Source organism: Pan troglodytes, chromosome 6 (genome assembly GCF_028858775.2).
Source record: "Pan troglodytes isolate AG18354 chromosome 6, NHGRI_mPanTro3-v2.0_pri, whole genome shotgun sequence".
Taxonomy (NCBI): Eukaryota; Metazoa; Chordata; class Mammalia; order Primates; family Hominidae; genus Pan; species Pan troglodytes.
In genome coordinates this window covers 102,029,572-102,049,323 of record NC_072404.2, presented here as the reverse complement: position 1 = coordinate 102,049,323, position 19,752 = coordinate 102,029,572, and the positions used below count along the sequence as shown (strand labels likewise).

General features: G+C 40.2%; 1 protein-coding gene across 6 annotated transcripts in view; it reads left to right on the top strand.

The window, feature by feature from the left end:
• CDK6 (cyclin dependent kinase 6) overlaps nucleotides 1-19,752 on the top strand; it is a 231,775-nt gene that overhangs the window by 164,135 nt on the left and 47,888 nt on the right. For all 6 annotated transcript variants that reach the window (XM_003318579.6, XM_063814733.1, XM_063814734.1 and 3 more), the window contains one exon: nucleotides 961-1,070. In XM_003318579.6, the coding sequence (XP_003318627.1) occupies nucleotides 961-1,070 (110 nt within the window). The remainder of the gene's footprint in view (nucleotides 1-960; nucleotides 1,071-19,752) is intronic.

Below are 19,752 nucleotides of genomic sequence, written 5' to 3'. Positions count from 1 at the left end.
GAATCCCTTCCTCTGCCTGGCTTTTTCACACATCATATGAACAATTGGGTTACACATTCTCTCTTAAGTTCTTCCCCACTTTTTACTTGTTTTCTGAAAAGAGCATCATGGAGAGGGGTTTTACTTTGATTCCCCAAGCTGTCATGGTAAGAGCAGTTTTGACATGTCCTGGGTGTTGTGTAGACTTCAGGGACACCATCCAGCAGCCCTGGCACCATCTTCATATATGTGTGTGTGTTTGTGTGTGTGTGTGTGTGTATGTGTCTGTGTGTGTGTATATATATGTGTGTGTGTGTATGTGTGTGTGTGTGTGTATATATATATATATATATATATATATATATATATATATATATATATATACAGCTTTTGGGGTACAAGTGGTTTTGGGTTACATGGATGAATTGTATAGTGATGAAGTCTGAGATTTTAGTGCCCCCATCACCCAGGTAGTGTACATTTTACCCAGTATGTAGTTTTTTCTCCTTCACCCCTTTCTCTACCCTCCCCCTTTCTGAGTCTCCAAAGTCCATTACACCACTCTGTATGCCATCATCTTCTAATTTGCCAATAATGCTGGCCTGGGGATTGAGCTGTAATTGTTGCCATCACCTGTTTTCCATGTATTATTTTTTAAAGGCCCTTAAAGGGAGGGAGAAAAAAAACGGTTTCTAAGTTTAAAAAAAATTTTTTTGGTCTTTGCTTTCTGAAACTCATGTTATTATGCCATCCTAGTTAGACAGAGAGTCGGAGGTGGGAACCCAGTTTGTGGGGATGATGTAATTTCCTGGCCTGTCAGTGATGAGTCCTATTTACCTATTGCTTCTAGCGCAGTGTCCTTATATGATTTACAGGAGTTCTTTCTGAACTACATCTTGTCATTAAACCACCAGGTTTAGTCAGGAGTCTAAGCCAACAGCCACCTTTGTCAGTAACACTTGGATCCGCTTGCCATTGCAGGTCGTCACGCTGTGGTACAGAGCACCCGAAGTCTTGCTCCAGTCCAGCTACGCCACCCCCGTGGATCTCTGGAGTGTTGGCTGCATATTTGCAGAAATGTTTCGTAGAAAGTAAGAAATACGTTTTGTTTCACTCTGCTTTCCTTGAAAAGAGACTGTGGATCTTTGTGAATTTGAGTGGCAGCATGGCATTTCTATCATTAGGGGTCATGATGGCCAGATCCATCTACCCCAGGCTACCACTTGCAAGCCTGTCCTGAAACCGCCTTCTCAGTGCTTACAGTGTTGTTTTATATGACTGTAGCTTGCAGCTTCTAGAAACTCTGCCTGGGAAGGAATACCCCACTGTTCTTATAATTTACATTGTTTGACTGGTGATGATAGGACATGGTGAAAATAACACATATTTTCGCATTTTTTTAGTGAAGAAATATCCTCAAAGTGGACTTTATCTATAGGAGGAGAACCAAGGCTGTTAAGTATATGAAAACTTTTTTGATGGAATTTTGATAGTGAGAATAGTTGAAAAAAACAATATTTAGGCTGAAAAAGAATAGGCAATGGGGATGTCAGTGCTACTTCAGAGCACTCTAAATGCTGCCATGTACAGGAGAGATTAGATATATTCCGGTACTATAGAGGACAGAAACAAGACCAAGGATACAGAAATTACAAAAAGAAAGATTTTTGTTAAAAGGGGTAGAAATCTAATGATTAGACAGTTATCTGAAGAGTGGATTGGGGTTTGTGAGAATAGTGAGTTTTCATTGTGTGTCTAAGAAGAGGCTGGACCTCCACACATTGGTGATGTTTCAGTAGCATTTATAGGGTTGGTGCGTAGGCTAGATGCCCTCTAAGTTCCCTCTAAGAGAGCATGTGATTCGTTTGTTTGATTTTCAGGTCACAAGAAATAGCCAAATAATATAATAAAGATCTGCCAGGAAAATAATCCATACCTGGGTACTAAGTTCAGCCTAGTCTAAATTAAACAGAGAACCTAATCATAATCTAATCTTTTTTTTCTTTTCTATTTTTATTTCCATGGGAAAAGGTAAGTTAGGAAACAGTATATTCCCATTGTATCTTTAAAATGTAGCTCCATGGTAGCTCACAAGGAAAAGAAGTGGTCAGCCATTGCTTGCTTGTTGTTTGGTTGGTTTTAACCAAACAAAGTTTTGTACATGTAACAAATTTTTGGAACTATTGCTAGTACTCAGCAAATTCATCTGTGGCTCATAGGATAGGAGATCATCGCAAGGAGATCAGAGTAAACAGATGTTTAATGCAGCCATACCATGTGCTAAACAGATGTTTAATGCAGCCATACCATGTGCCAAGTATAGTGTCAAACCTCTTCTTTTATGCTACCTTTCTTAGTCCTACCAATAAGAACAAACTGAGGTGGAGTGGTACATTTATTTGTCTAACATTAGGCAGCTAAGAAGTAGCAGGGGTATGAGTCCAAAGGAAGCTTGCAAGTTCTATTCTGGTGTTGCTTTTTTCCCAAGGAGGGGAGAGAAAAAGAAGCTTGCAAGTTCTATTCTGGTGTTGCTTTTTTCCCAAGGAGGGGAGAGAAAAAGTAATACTGAAATCAGCTGCAGTGTTTGCCAAACAGGCTAAATTAGTGATTTTGAAAGTGTGGTCCCTGAACCAGGAACCTCAGCATCACCAGGCACCTTGCTGGAAATGCAAATTCTCAGGCCCCACCCCAGACCTATTGGTTCAGAAGTTCTTGGGCTGGGAGCCAGCAACCTGTGTTTCAACAAGTCCTCCGATCCTAATACAGCCTCCAGGATAAGAACCCCTGGGTTGGATGACAGTATGACCAGGGATGGGCAGTCTTTAAAAGTCTGGCTCCCAGGCCTCTCCCTTGAGATTCTGATTCATTACTGGGCTGGGGCCAGGAATTCTTATTTTTAAAAGTACCTTCAGCGATTCTTTTCATCCAACAAGTGTAGAAGACATTGGGTTAAAGGCTTATGGTTAGAACCAAGAATAATTTACTGTCAATAGAGCAGAGTAGGAGTTAAGACAATCATTCTACTTCATCGCAGGAATAACTCGGTACAGCCAAGAGTTGATTACAGAAATGCTTATTGGAATTATCTTTATGTGTCTAGAATAGTCTCAACTGTAAAGACAGAGTCCTTCAACAATTACAGACTTGAATACTAGTCATGATTGATGCTAAAATTCAATTCTTTTAAGATGTTAAAAGAAAGATAAAATTTGATATATGTAGAATTAAGTATTCACTACTAAGGAATTTGCTGTATAGGCAATCTCCATTTGTGGAACAAATTTTATTTTAAAACGTTAAAAGCATTTTCCACTGAAGTGATAAGTGGTCACTGGATTCCAAGCCTAGCTTGCAGAATCCTCTACGACCTGGAACATATACAAAACACCCATTGTGCTAATTCATCAAAATTTTTTCTTCTGTGGGAAAATTCATTCTATGTTCCAATCCAAGACTAGAGGAATACTTATCTCTCCATCTCAGCATTGGGACTGAGAAGTAGAACTCAAATATTGGAGGCTCAGGGGAGGGTTCCTTTGATGATAGTGGCAGCAGTCTGCTTCAGTTTGCTGGAAAAGTGAGACATTGGGTAGAGATCCTTTGGCACTTCAAATGTGCACATAAGAAAGTACCCTTTCTCCAGAAGCCTTGCACAAAAATAGTAATTTGAGAAATAATTGCTTGAAGGAGGAAGCAGTATCAGAAACCAGGTCCATATGCCTTTAAGGCTGAAAGGAGAGTGAATCAAGGCCAATCATACCATCCCTCCTAGGGTGGCTACCCTGTGTCCTTGGTATTTCCTATGATACCCCCCAGATATCCATGTGTCATGCTTCTTATGCCAGATGAGTTCTGGGGTCCATCACCAGCTTGACCTGGTTCTGACTTGACTCCTGATTCAGTACTGACCCAGTTGAGACTTCACAAGCCATAGGCTCTTAAAGCAGACTCATTCATTGCTTTAGGCTAATCCTAAGTCAGGGAATCCTAGCATTTTTTATTTTTTGTAGAGATGGGGTTCTCACTGTGCTGCCCTGGTTGTCTTGAACTTCTAAACTGTGGGTACCCACTTGATGCTAAGGCAGTAGTTACCAAATTTTGTCCTTTCTTTATCACCTTCATTGTTTTTGCCATATTCTTATGAGACTGGTACTATTATTTACTTAGGTTTTTTTTACTACTCTCTATCAGTTTACTTTTTTATTTAGCCTCATCCTAAACAAAAGTACAGTCATGTGTTGCTTAACGACAGGGTTATGTTCTGAGAAATGCATTGTTAGACAGTTTCGTCATTTTGCGAACATTGTAGAATGTACTTACATAAATCTAGATGGTGTAGCCTACTACACACCTAGGTTATATAGTATAGCTTATTGCTCTTAGGCTGCCAATCTGTATGACATATTATCATACTGACTACCATAGGCAATTGTAACACAATGGTAAGTATTTGTGTATCTAAACATAGAAAAGATACAGTAGAAATATGGTATAAAAAATAAAAAATGATATACCTATATAGAATGCTTATCATGAATAAGGCTTGCAGGACTGGAAGTTGCTCTGGGTGAGTCAGTGAGTGAGTGGTGAGTGAATTGAAGGCCTAGGATGTTACTGTACACTGCTGTAGACTTTATAAACACTGTACACTTAGGCTACACTAAATTTATCTAAAAATATTTTTCTTTCTTCAATAATAACAACCTTGGCTTACTGTAACATTTTTACTTTATAAACTTTTTAAATTTTTTGGCCGGGTGCAGTGGCTCACGCCTGTAATGCCAGCACTTTGGGAGGCTGAAGCAGGTGGATTGCTTGAGCTCTGGAGTTCGAGACCAGCCTGGGTAACATGGCGAAACCCTGTCTCTACAAAAAAGACAAAAATTAACCAGACATGGTGGTGTGTGCCTGTAGTTCCAGTTACTTGTAAGACTGAGTTGGGAGGATCACTGGAGCCCAAGAGAGGCAGAGGTTGCAGTGAGCCAAGATCACACCACTGCACTCCAGCCTGGGCAACAGAAGGAGGCCCTGTCTCAAAAAAAAAAAAAACTTCTTAAATTTTTTAACTTTTTGATTCTTTTGTAATAACACATCTTAAAACACAAGCAAGCCAGATGCAGTGGCTCACTGTAACCCAACACTTTGGGAAACCAAGGCAGGAGGATCACTTGAGTTTAGAAGTTCAAGACCAACCAGGGCAACATAGTGAGACCCCCATCTCTGCAAAAAATAAAAAATTAGCTGAACATGGTAGCACACATCTGTAGTACTAGCTACTCAGGAGGCTGAGGTGGGAGGATCACTGGAGCCCAGGAGTTCAAGATGACAGTGAGCTAGGATCATGCCACTACACCCTAGCCTAGATAACCTTGTGTCTAAAAAAAATAAATAAATAAACGCAAAAACATTGTACATCTATACAAAATCTTTTCTTTATATCCTCATTCTATAAGCTTTTTTATTTTTAAATTTTTTATTTTTTTACTTTTTAAACTTTTTTGTTAAAAACTAAGAAACACACAGATTAGCCCAGACCTACACAGAATCAGGATGGTCAATATCACTGTCTTGCCCGTCCACTTCTTGTCCCACTAGGAGGGCTTCAGGGGCAATAACATGCATGGAACTGTCATCCCCTGTGATAACAATGCCTTCTTCTAGGATACCTCGTGAAGGGCCTGGCTGAGACTGTTGTACAGTTAACTCTCTTTTTATAAGTAGTAGTACACTCTAAAATAATGATAAAAGTATAATATAGTAAATACATAAACCAGCAACAGAGTCTTGTATTAGCAAATATTATGTACTGTATATAATTATATGTGCTATACTTTAATATGACTGGCAGCGCAATAGGTTTGTTTACACCAGCATCACCACAGACATGTGAAGTGAGTAATGCGTTGCACTACAATAACGTTAAGATGGCTAGGAGATAGGAATCATTCAGCTTCATTATAACCTTTTAGGACCACCCTCACATATGTGGTTCATTCATTGTTGACCAAAACGTTATTATGAGGGTCACGGCTGTGTATAAAAATCAGAGATTTGACCAGTTATTTATTTGTCTGATACACATTAGAATAAATATATAACCACTAAAATTATTCAGAAAGTTCATGCATGTTTATCCCCTAAATCATCTCACATGTCACCAACAGTAATATGTCACATGTTGGAAACCCTATAACAAGTGTTCCATTCAGTCCACAATTAACTTATGGAGTGACTATTGTATGCCAGGCCCCCTTCTAGAGGGGTGACTTAAATCCTAGTAGAGAAAAAATCCATTGCCTGCACAATTAGTTAATTAACCAGAGGTGGGATAAATGCTGTGAAGAAGTGTAGAGTACTGTGAGTGGGTATAATGACAAGTCTGTTTTTGGAGAGGGAAGATTTCTCAGTGGAAGGCCAGCAGTTGGGATTAACCTTCTTTAGAGGTCGCATCCTAGTTGTTTATTTAAAATCTTTGAGGAATAGTCATTTATGTGTCAGCCAGGCTCACCATCCTCCATAACCTAGGGAGAAGAAAAGAAGCAAAGGGAGTTACCATTTGTCATGTGACAGGCCCATGCCTTGGCAATTGGGGGTTGGGGGCACCTTCATGTGCATTATCTGCTTAAACCCCTATTCTGAAGACTTCTTTCCAGAGCTTACAGATAATGAACTAGAGCCTTCCACAAGGAGGGTGAATAACTTGCCCATGGGCATACAACAATCAAATGACAGAGCCAAGACCCCATGTCTGCCTGACTCGATCGCCTTTGATTTTTCTACTCTGCTGGGTTTCTGCCATTGCTATTGTTTGACCTACTAGGCCATATTTTTTTCTGGAATGATTTGTGTATTACTCTGATGTAGCAGCAATGATATTTTAGAGTGGTCAAGAAGCAAATCACACATGTATTTAATAGCTTTGATTTAGAATCTGTCCTGTATTGGAAAGGTTGGCCAATTCTCTGTCATATTATTAAGAGGTGCATGTCTTTTGTTCAAAAATGAAATACCTAGGAAATATAAACTCAGTAAAGAGAGTCATAGGGCAGATGGTTGACAAAGAGCCAGAGAGTTTAAATATCATCTGTCACTGTTATCTGGGTTTAATAACTGCCCACACTGGCCCACAGAAGTATTCTACAAAATGGGTAAGAGCTACATTTTTTTATCTTTCTCCTTTAATTCTTCATCCAGAGTAACCCATCCTTACTCCACATTGAATTGTATTTTAATACTAAAAAAAAAATTGTTATAAATTTGGTTAGTGGCCAACTAGTCAGCTTAAAGGATGAGATTGGATGGATGGATGGATGGATGGATGGATGGATGGATGGATGATTGGATGGTTGTGATAGACTGATTTTTAACTATACAGCAAAATAAATTCACAGTGTTAACTCCCCAGGTATCTATTGGTTGCCTTGTAATCCTAGTTAGAACTGTCTGTAGTTTGAAAGTTATGGGGTTTTCCAGGTTACAGCAAAGTCACATAAAATGCACATTTAGAAAATAAAACATGCGGCCAGGCGCGGTGACTCACACCTGTAATCCCAGCACTTTGGGAGCCCAAGGTGGGTGGATCACGAGGTCAGGAGATCAAGACCATCCTGGCTAATACAGTGAAAACCCGTCTCTATTAAAAATACAAAAAATTAGCTGAGCGTGGTGGCATGCTCCTGTAGTCCCACCTACTCGGGAGGCTGAGGCAGGAGAATCACTTGAACCCAGGAGGTGGAGGTTGCAGTGAGCTGAGATCGTGCCACTGCACTCCAGCCTGGGTGACAGAGTGAGACTCAGTCTCAAAAAAAAAAAAAGGAAGAAAAAAGAAAATAAAACATGATTCTTTGAATACGAAGATTGTGGCAAGCAGATAGTAATTCTTAGAAGTTCTGAGTTGCCAGCTCTGCCAATCCCTAGCTAAGAAATGCCAAATGCCACCAGGAAGAATATAACAAATAGAGTCACTGTTAGAAGGAAACAAACAAGGCTTCCTGATTTGTCATATATTGCCTCTTGTCTGGTGGCCTCTCTAGGCTTGTTGTCATTGATTTCTATGAATTAAACACCAGTAGCTGAGAAACTGACAGTGAAACTGTCCTTTGTGGGTCAGTGGTCAGTGAGCAAATGTCTTTAAAATGTCACTGACTACCTTGCCAATTTTCCCATTGGTTACTGTGTTGGTGCCTCCCCATAGTTGAGCACCCTCCCTAGTGACATCCAGGAAATGAGGTCCTTCACAAGCTGACCTGAACACCAAGGTGCCAGGAGGCACGCCCTAGCCTGTGAGAAGAAACCCATCATTTCAGGTTAGGTCAAAACACGTGCATGGAAACCAGGGCACTTTAGACTTTCAGATTTCTTACCTTTTGTTGGATATTTTCCTAGACTCTGTTTTTTTTTTTTTTTTCTTCCTTTAAAGAACCAGCCAAATGGGAAGATCTCTTTTTTTTTATTTTATTTTTTTGAGACAGAGTCTCGCTCTGTCACCCAGGCTGGAGTGCAGTGGCACGATCTCGGCTCACTGCAAGTTCCGCCTCCCGGGTTCACGCCATTCTCCTGCCTCAGCCTCCTGAGTAGCTGGGACTACAGGCGCCCGCCCCCGCGCCCGGCTAATTTTTTGTATTTTTAGTAGAGACGGGGTTTCACCGTGGTCTTGATCTCCTGACCTCGTGATCCGCCCGCCTCGGCCTCCCAAAGTGTTGGGATTACAGGCGTGAGCCACCGTGCCTGGCTGGGAAGATCTCTTTAAAAAGCATTTTTATGAGTAAGGAAATATCCAAGATGGTACCCAGGAAAAGGTCCAATTTTGGTTGAGTAATGCAAACAAGGTAGTTCTAAGTAAGAACAAATTAATACTTTGGTAATGTTATTAATATTGATTTTTTTAATTCTTTTTTTTTTTTTTGGATACAGAGTCTCGCTCTGTTGCCCAGGCTGGAGTGCAGTGGTGCAATCTCGGCTCACTGCAACCTCCGCCTCCTGGGTTCAAGCAATTCTCCTGCCTCAGCCTCCTGAGTAGCTGGGACTACAGGCACATGCCGCCACGCCCAGCTAATTTTTTGTATTTTAGTAGATACAGGGTTTCCCTGTTGTTGCCTAGGCTGGTCTCGAAATCCTGAGCTCAGTAGTTCACCTTGGCCTCCCAAAGTACTAAGATTACAGGCGTGAGGCACCGTGCCTGGCCTGATTTTTTAAATTCTTGATGTGTACTTTAACATGAATTTGAAAAATATATTTGTTTTCATGACATATATTGAGAAGCCACCACCAGACCTGGCCTTTCCCTGTGGCGGCATCTCTTGGTCCTCCACCTTCCCACTCCAGGGCACCTCCATTCTCATATCCTAGGTCTGCCTGTTCTGTGATCTTTACCACAAACCAGATTTTATCTGCTTAGTCTTCTTCTAACCATTCTATCACATATCATATACCACTCTACCATTCTTTCTTCCCTCTTACTTCCCAAGCCATTGCTTCCCTCTTACTAACAACTGCTGGTTTATTACTTCCTCCCATGTTCCCCTCCCTGTTCTTAGCCCCCAATACCTCCCCTCGCTGACTCTCTACTTCTGTTACTCCTTTCAAATCTGACTCTTGGAATCCTTGTCACATAGGAAGAAGTTCCTTTCTTCCCCAAACTTTTACTCACAATCTTCTTCAAGGTAACTAAAACCAGGCCTTTTTCTGTAGGTGCTCTATCCCCTCAAGAAGGGAATTGCAGTGTTTTTAGCTATCTGCTTCTTGGGGGCACAGTTCCGCCAAAGCCTCCCGATTTCTCTTTGCAATCCTCTTACACTCCTGTCTCCCCAGTCCTAATGGCATGACCTGGAGATTTTCAGGACCCATGATTTTCCAGCAAAGAGTCACTACAGAGTAAGAGTAAATGTTACTGACAGAAGTGTTTTGCAAATACGTGGAGACAGAGCAGTTTGAGGGTCTTGATTGACTCAGCAGCTGCATCACTCAGCTTGCACTCTCCCTGTCCCCCAGCCTATACACAAGCATTTAGTGACCCCCGTGAGAATTAATGTTTTCTTCTCCCTTCTCATGACATTGTACATTAGGGACTTCATCATCCAAATGTTCCACCACTGAAAAGAAAGCTCTACTTAGAGACAGAAATAAGAGCAACTAGAGCACACGTGCTTGTTTAACACTTGCATCTAGGCTTTTGGTGGGCATGTTTCCTCCCCTCCAGCGCCCCTCCTTTGGTCTGAGACCCACTTCCATGCTAGGATTCCCTTCTCTTCCCATCCCCACGATCCTTAAGCCCCAACCTACTTCCACACCCCCAACCCAACATTCAGCCCCATCTCCAGTTAATTAAGATGAGTGAAGCCCTCAAAGTGAGTTCCTTTTCTCTTTCAGTTCAAAAATTTCTCTTTATCTTCACCTTCTCCTTCCTTCCCTCCAGTTTCTGAGAAGGATGCATTCTCCCTGCTTACAAGGCAAATCTCCCTCAACCCTTGCTCTTGTTCCTACCCTGCTTCTAGGTTCTCACTTCATCCATCATCCCTTTCTGACTTGCCTCGTAAGAGTCAAATCATGCCCTTGTCTCTCCATTCTGGAAAAGATTCGCATTCCCCTTTGTATTCCCCTAGTCTTTCTCCTTCCCTTCATGCCCAGACTTCTTGAAAGAATAGTGTCTCTACATGTAGCCTCCACTTCTTCTTCACTTGCTCATTTCTTCATCCCTTCCCATCATAAAAATAATAGATAACATTTATTCCACACTTACTGTGAGCCACGCTCTGTACAGTTGACCCTTGAACAACATAGGTTTGAACTACACAGGTCCACTTATATACAGATTATTTTCAGCAAAAGTTACAGCAAGTGTGCCTGACTCTCCTATCTCCCTTTCCACCACCTCCAGCTCTTCCAACTCTGCCACCCATGAGACAACAAGACTCACCCCTCTTCTTCCCCTTTACCCTCAGCCTATTCAATGTGAAGATGAGAAAGATGAAAACCCTTATGATGATCCACTTCCTCTTAATGAATAGTAAATATATTTTCTCATTCTCATGATTTTCTTAATAACATTTCCTTTCTCTGCTTACTTTATTATAAGAATACAGGGTATAATACATACAACATACCAAATATATGTTAATCAGCTGTTTGCTATTGGTAAGGTTTCCAGTCAATACTAGGCCATTAGTAGTTAAGTCTTAGGGGAGTCAAAAGTTATACATGGACTTCTGACTGCACAGGGGGTCAGCACCTTTAACCCCCATGTTGTTCGAGAGTCAGCTATATTTGGTGCTTTAAAATACACAATTTCATTTTAATCTCAGAATAACTTTATAAAGGGCACTGTTGTCATCCCTATTTGACAGGTAAGAAAACTGAGGCACAAGAAGAGGCTTTGAACCAGGATTATTTGACTTCAGAGTCCTCCTGACACTTAAGCTGCTGTATTAGAGGTTGATGGTGACCTCCTCATCATTGCATCCAGGAGCCTCCTCTCCATTCTCATTTCATTTGATGTCTGCAGCATTTGAATCTTGTGGCCACTCACTCCGTGAAAGCCTCCCTGTCCTCACTGTTGGTAAAAAGCACACTTCTAGGTGCCTCTGCCCATATCCCCTTTGCTGGCTCTTCATCTCCCTTCTCCCAAACCTAGGTGTCTACAAAGAGTTCTATCTAGATGAGATATAGATGACCCTCAGATGGGCTTCAGGGCCAAACTGCAGTTTCTTAATGGACTGACTCTTCCACCAACCACCTCACAGATACCCTTTCTTCACTGAACCCATCTAACCAGCTTCTCTTACCTTCCCTTTTTCTGTTAATGGAACCCTCATCCCACAGCCCCCCAGCTGGGTCCTCAGAGTCACCCTGGAATCATCTTCATCCTTCTGTATCCAAGTCCTGTGGATTCTGTCTCCATGGGGCCCCTCCAATCTGGCCCATTTCCATCATGACCTGCATCTCATTAATTGAGGCTGCCTTTAACAGTCACCCAGTAACCTGCCCATCTGTTTCCCTGTTTCCTGCCCATTCATGTATTTATGATAAATTAATATTCTTATTATCACTGTTTTTCAAAATCTTGCTAAGACTGGTGTAGGATCCTTGGCTCCCAAGACCTTTTGAAAGAAGGCTCCAACTCTATTCTGGCCATTGCATATATTATTCTCCAAGATGTCACTATTAGTGAAAGAGACCTACCTTTTGGCCCCAAAACATGCCTCAAAGTTTTTCTCCTTAGAACCCTTGCTCTTCTCTTGTCCTGGGTGCCCAGCTGCCTCTGTCATCTTTCAAAGGTAAATCTAGAAGCTGCTTCTTTAACGAAGAGGCCTGAAGCACTGTACTGTGCTTACAGTAGCCCCATAGCATTGTGTCTGTACCTATGTCAGAGCACTTTCCTGAGCCACTATCTTTCCATGCACACAAGTTGTCCACCATAGCTGCAGCAATGATGTCATGCAGAGCACGGTGTTGTTTCTTAGGAACCAGACATCTAAAATGGGTTCCAGCCCTACCCCTACCAGCTTTGCCACTGAAGGCAAACCATCAACCTCTGGAACTTAGCGTCTTTACCTATAAAATGGAGAGGCTGAAATACCACATCCATGGAATTCAAACTGTGCTTCAGAGTTCTTAGATTCCCTTCCTATGCATAGTCCAGAGATTTCTCGGCCCTTCTTGTTCCCACACTCAGCTTTAATCAGAGTATCTTGCTTTCATCTTTTTTCTATATTGGGCTTCTGAGATTTAAAAAGACCCTAAAACACTGGAATGGATGATGTCCAAGATTCACTCCAACTCTGATATTCTTTGAGAAAGCCATATCTTGGTCATTTCTGAAACTCTTACTATGTCTAATATGACTAATGTTAATATGGAAGTATAAAATGTGAGTATTGTCTTTCCTGTACTCCCCTCCAAACTCCCAAAGATACACCCTGGATATACTTCCACTTCTTCCTTATTACGAATTCAAAAGTGTGTGTGTGTGTGTGTGTGTGTGTGTGTGTGTGTCATGCCTACTTCTCTACCCTGCTATTCCTTTTTCTGAACATTTGCATTGCCATGTGGAATATCTATAAAAGTATAAACCAGCTCTGTCTGGGAGAAATGTAATGAAAGCCACAAATGTATTTTTGAATTTTCTAGTAGCTACATTTTAAGAGGTAGACAGAAACAAGTCGAATTACTTTTAATAATATATTTTTTTACCACAGTACATCCAAAATGTTATCATTTCAACATGTAATGAATATAAATATATGGATGAATGAGATATTTTTACATTCTTTCTTTTTACTAACTGTTCAAACTCCAATGTGTGTTTTACACTTACAGCACATCACAGTTCAGACTTTTTTCAGCACATTTCAAGTGCTCAGTAGCCACATGTACTGATTGGACAATGCAGGTCTAAGTCATCAAATAAAAGAATAAATTAAAGAAGAAACAGAGACAACTTGCCATTTATTGGGAAGAGGGGAGAAAATAAGTCAGTGCCCTTCTCATTGAAGTCTCATTCTTCTGTGTCCCACATTGTCTTCTTTTCTGGTTGTGTAGGGGCTATAGACGTTGGGGCCCTTGCATGTAAAACCAGCCAAGCTGATATTGATGCAGCTGCCTGGCCTTCTTCTCCTGAATTAATGGTGCTTGAGCTCAAACTTGCAAGTATAAAGTGTTTATTGACACTAGTGGATCATCCTCAATATGTCCTTACTTTAAAAAATGCTTGCACCTGGGGAGCCTCATTGTCTCTGTGATCTTTCACTCCACGTGACACTTTAAGAAACAAAAATTGCTGTAAGAAGGATCAAAGTAGGAGATTTCCATGCCTGTTAGTTTTATTTAATTGAAAAAAAAATTTAAACGAAACAGTAAAATAACATAGTCTGGTTGTAAAAACACCTAATGTAAATACAGAAGTATAAAATGTGAACATTGTCTTTCCTGTACTTCCCTCCAAAACTCCCAAAGATAGTCCCCTCGATATACTTCCAGATCTTCCTTGTTACAAATGAGAGAGAGAGAGAGAGAGAAAGAGAGAGAGTTTATAAATGCATAAAATACATAGGTACACATCTACATCTGTAAATTTTTCTCACAGAAATGGGCTTACCCGATACTCTTCTGTACATTGCTTATTCGCTTTATTTTATCATAATATGTCAGTACCTAGAGATTTAACTCATTTTTAAACAGATTAATAACTGTCAGTTCATTTATTTCATAATTTAATTTCTTCTTGATGGACATTTAGGGGTTTTTTGGTCAAAAAATACAAACAATATTTACTGCAAACAGTGTTGCAGTAAAATCTTTGTGCTTATTTTATGGAGCATTCGTCCAGGTATTTCTGTACAGTAAATTCCAGAAGTGAAATTACAGGGTCAAATGACATGCAAATTTTTTAAATTGTGCTAGCTAAACCAAATTACCCTGCAAAAAGTTTCAACTAAACTCTGTTTTTAGCTTGAGGGGGGAGGTAGGATTGAGATTCTCAAAGATGAAGAAAGGTTGTCAAGAGTAAAGCAAGAAAAGAACTCTTATGTAAGCCTTGCTACCTTTTCTACCACTACATTAAAACAATATCAAGTGGAGGTTGGCCATGTTGCCTTACATCTGTAATCCCAGCACTTTGGAAGGCCAAAACAGGAGAATCACTTGAGCTCAGGAGTTCGAGACCAGTCTGGGCAACGTGGTGAGACCCTGTCTGTACGAAAAATAAAATTTAAAAAAATCATCTGGGCATAGTGATGTGCTCCTGTACTCCCAGCTACTCAGAGGCTGAAGCAGGAGGATCACTTGAGCCTGGGAGATGGAGACTGCAGTGAGCTATGATTACACGACTGCATTCCAGGCTAGGCAACAGAGTGAGACTGTGTCAAAAATATTAAGTGGAAAACATAAGTGAATATGGTAATTTTATAAAACTTTTGTTAAGCTTGGTTTGATGCATAAGAGACGTCTTTCAACTGTAAAATTCACTGTGGGTTTCCTTTTTATCAGTTGGGTAGCGATAGGGAAGGAATCAACCTCATTTTGTCAGTTAAAAAAAAATTATCTCAGATCACATCCCAAGCAGTTTTTCAGACCAGTTTTTTTCCAGTGCACAGGCAGTTCAAAGATTATTCTACAGAATTTCATAAGTGCCTAGGCTTGAAGAATAATGTATATTGAGTTATGATATTCCTTCCAGGCAGAATTTGGGTCCTTCATGTCATTTTTCCTTCTTAGTCACCAGTGCTCATGCATCATTACTTTGGATGCCTTCTAGGTCTACTCCTTGGAATAACTCTAGAAGCTTTTCCATCAGCTGCTTACAATAGGAAAATAATCAAACTAGTAGTTTCAAGTCTACCTGGTCATAAAGTCTCAGGTCTACCTGGTCACATCTTTCAGCCATTGAGTCAGATGAAAATATTCAGCTTGAGGTCCAGAAGCCACCCACTTTTGATTATAAAACACAGAGACAGTCACTATTTTATACATTGAAAGCCAATTCTTTTTTTTTAAGAGAAAAACATAAACATTTATTTAATATGTTTTATGTGACATGGGAGACTTCAGAAATGAAGACCCAAAGAAACAGAGACAACTGTGCATTTTTATGGACAGTCATGCAGAAGTATGGCCAGAAGACCAAGGGTATGATCTAATGGTAATAAACTGGGGGAAACCTGGCAAGGCCTGCTTGTTCAGGTGCATTCTGTGTCCCCGGGTCTTCAGAGACAAGAATGCTCCTTTCCTCCAGGTGTAGGGTGGGCACCTCTGGAATGAAAGTTTTATGGCCAACTCTAAAGGAAAATTGTGTCCTGGATGGAAAGTCAGTTCTTACCAATCTAATCTTTAGTCAGTGGCAAACTTACCATCTCATTTTTCTCATGAGCAGGAGGTACTTCATAGCCCTACAAAATAAAAAGAACCACACCTGCACAAAATTATTCTAGCTGGGGCTTGGACCTCCAATCTGAGTTGAGTCTGGCCTTGGTAACTCCTTTAAAGTGTGGTGTAACATTTACATTTGTTTTATTGTGTTTATGCAAATTTACTAGACAATAATAAATATAGTAAAAAACTTCAGGTAAATGTAGATTGCTGAGATTTTATTGTATGCCTACATAATTTCCCACCAAACACAACCAAGGCGCTAAATTACAACAAATAGTAAGATGTGTCAAAAGATTCTACTAGATCTTGTACTAAAATGATAGGTGGTAGTGACAAACCAAGTAACTCCATATGGGCCCTTGCTGTGGAGTGGTCTGTGGCTGTCTGATACCCTTGCTCTTTTGTTTTGCACTGAGCATCTACCTCCCATCTGGTGTTCCTATGGTGGCTGAAGGAGCTGGTGTCTGATAAGACCCAGCACTTGGTTTAACTGAGAAACATTGGGTATATTCTTACAGAAATAAAAGATATTACCTAGCTTCTTTTATCCCCTCCCTTCATCTTCTTTCTCTTCTTCCCTCCCTCCACGCTCCTGTTCTCGTCCTTCTCTTCCTTCTCTTTCCCTCTCTCCCTTTGTCCTTCTCTTCCTTCTCTTTCCCTCTCTCCCTTTGTCCTTCTCTCCCTCCCACTTTAACCATAGGAAATATAGAGCATTCCGCATGGTCTTTCGCCTTTAACCTTCTCTGGAAATACATGATAGAATTGGGTTTGTGATTTATTGCTCCAGTTTTGCTTGCCAAATTAAATTTACAGGTATTAGAATTTACTCATAGATAGGATTGTTTAAGAGTTGTTGGCTGCTTAGGAGCGTGTGTGTATGTGCAAATGCACATACATGCACTTTTATAACAGGAAAAAGAAAGGTGTGACAGACAGCTGCAGACATATGGATTGTACTTACTTGCTAATTGAAACATTGCAAGGGACAATTCAAGATGGCAGATTTCTAGTGGAGATTAGATTTTACCATGAACTGAACTGGATACTACCAGCTCTTCTCTTATCACTGGCACAGAGTTTGCTGGACATTCCCAGTCTAAAACTTGGGAGGAGATCCAATACTTTGAAAGTTGGGCAACAAGAGCATGCCAAATGTGTTTGCACTGTGTTGCCCAACCATTTAATTGTGATAATTTGACATGCTAATATTTCAATATTCAGAAGTAATTTGGAAGCCAATTTCTTTATCTGTTTTGCTTATCAGAGTCATATTGAATTCTCTAGGCATCAGCATGCAATAAACTTGTTTTCAAAGGCACTCTGTTAGGTGGCATACAGCCCTGATTAAAAACAGCACTGAACTTAGACATGTTTCATTTTTTTCTCTAACCTAGTACCTTTTTTACAGATTGCATATTAACAGCTTATTTTTGCATTTACCTCTGTAAACCCTCAATCAAAATTTATTTAAAATATTGGGAGCTTTTAGTTTAAAGTGATACCTACTGGCCCTCAAAACATCCAGCATTAAAAAACTAAGACTGGCAGTGAAATAATTATCAAAATTATAGGAAGAATTTTCATTTAACCAGAACTGAATTGAAAAATCCATTTGGTGGCCAGGTGCAATGGCTCACACCTGTAATCCCAGCACTTTGAGAGACCAAGGTGGACAGATCACTTGAGTCCAGGAGTTTGAGACAAGCCTAGGCAACATAGGGAGACTCTGTCTCTACAAAAAAAAAAAAAAAAATGATCCAGGCATGGTGGCACGTGCCTGTAGTCCCACCTTGGGAGGCTGAGGTAAGAGAATAGCTTGAGCCTGGGAGATTGAGGCTGCAGTGAGCCATGATTGTGCCATTGCAACCCAGCCTGGGTGACAGGCTTTTTTCTGTCTTAGAAAAATATACATATATATATCCATTTGGTGACACAGGTTTGTTATGTGCACCTGGAAATAGGTAGATCTTTATTCCCCTCCCTCAAGTCCCCTTGTTTCAGAAACACAAGGTTGACTTCGGTTCAGAAAATGGCCAGCTCTTCCCACTACCTTTCCTGTTGAGAGCTCCATAGTGCTGTTGTCTTACCTACTCCACAGTATTACATCTTTTGCTCTCTCGGGTAAGACGCTTCAAATACCAGAAAACACATACATGCAAAAAGGAACTAGGGGTCTGGAGGTGAGAAGAATGGGGTATTTAGTAAGTGGGGACAGAGACATAAGAGTAATATTAGAAGAAATATGCTAGATATAAACATCTAAGCTACTCAGAGACCATTAAATATTTACAGAATAAGTTCAAAGTAATGTCTACATTGCATTGACTACAAATTGTCTGGTTAGATTGCTCCTCTTAGAAAATGAAAAACAACTATCTAAAAGAAAAAATGATTGTAACTTTTGAAAAAATACTACTAGATAGGGTAAAGTAACACTATCCAAAAGACTCAAAAAACCAAAGATAAAAATTCTGAAAGTGATTAGCTAAATCAGAAGAAAATTTCTATAAGTCAGTAGACTGAGAAGAATGCTAGAAGACATACTCTTTAAAACAGAAAAAAAAAAAGCCGCAAGAATTGAACACTCTAAAGTGTGAAAACAGCAATCTGAGATGGAAAGAGAGACGAATGATAAGTGGAATTGTAAGGAAATTGAGTATATAGCACAGTTAAAATCTGATAGGAAACAGTAAAACATAGAATTAATACTGTAGGAAATGGAACCATTGACATAAAGGATGATATTGGAAGTTCTCACAAAATACCGAGAAAAAAGAAAAAAAGATTTATAAAATGGTGAGAAACTGACAAATATGAAGGATAAAGAATAGAAATCTGGCCTAAGAAATTGATGATCTTGAGGCCGGGTGCAGTGGCTTACACCTGTGATCCCAGCATTTTGGAGGTCAAGGCAGGGGGATTGCTTAAGCCCAGGAGTTTGAAACCAGCCTGGACAACACGGTGAGACCCTGTCTCTAAATAAGAAAAGAGAAAGGAAATTGATGGTCTTAAAATGCAGTAATAAAAGCCATAATTAAAGAAACATGTTCCTAAACTGAGGAAAAACTTGAGTACACAAATTAAAAGATCTTGTAATATTTGGGGGAAAATCATTAAAAAGAGACATTAGTACTTGAGATGCTCAGGGCTGTGAATACAGAAAACTCATTCTGGATCCACTAAAGAATAAAAAACTTGTTGACTCACATAAACGGTGATTCCAGAGATAGGTGAGCATCAGGGTTGGCTTAATCCAGAAGCTGCAGCTCCATTTCTCTAAGATTCCCTTTTCTATGTCTTGGCATCTTCAAAGGCTGTTTTCATTCATTGGCAAAGCGGTTACAGTAGTTCCAGGTTTCACATCTGCCCTGCAGGATACTCAGATAAAGAGTACGTTCTTCTGTGTCAGGATTTCAAACAGGAGCCCTGAGATGCATTCTTAGGGCTGCTTGTGATGTGGGCCTGTAGTGGAACCAGTGACTGAGACCGGAACAAAGGAATTTGCTTATCAGATAGATGGTAGATTGAAGAACATCAGTGTTGTGCTACAAGGTGAAAGGGGAGACAATCCATGGAATTCACTCCAAAGATTGACGTGGAGCACATTTGGAAAAATGTTTGAATTGCAGGGAGAAAGAAAAGAACCTACAAGGATAAAATACGTTTATATTAAAGCTATACACAAAGGAAAGAAAATCAAGCTGGCCTCAGACTTCTCTCTTGTTGAACCAAAGCCAGAGGAGAATAGAGAAAATTCTACAACTTTGTTGGGGGCTAAGTCTATAAGCTAAGAACTTTATTTTCAGCTAAGTTGTCTTAATGTGTGAAGGCAACACAAAGTTTAGTGATGCAAGGATTCAGTTTCTATTTGTATATTTGTTAAATACCCATTGGGCATTTACCTGAGCT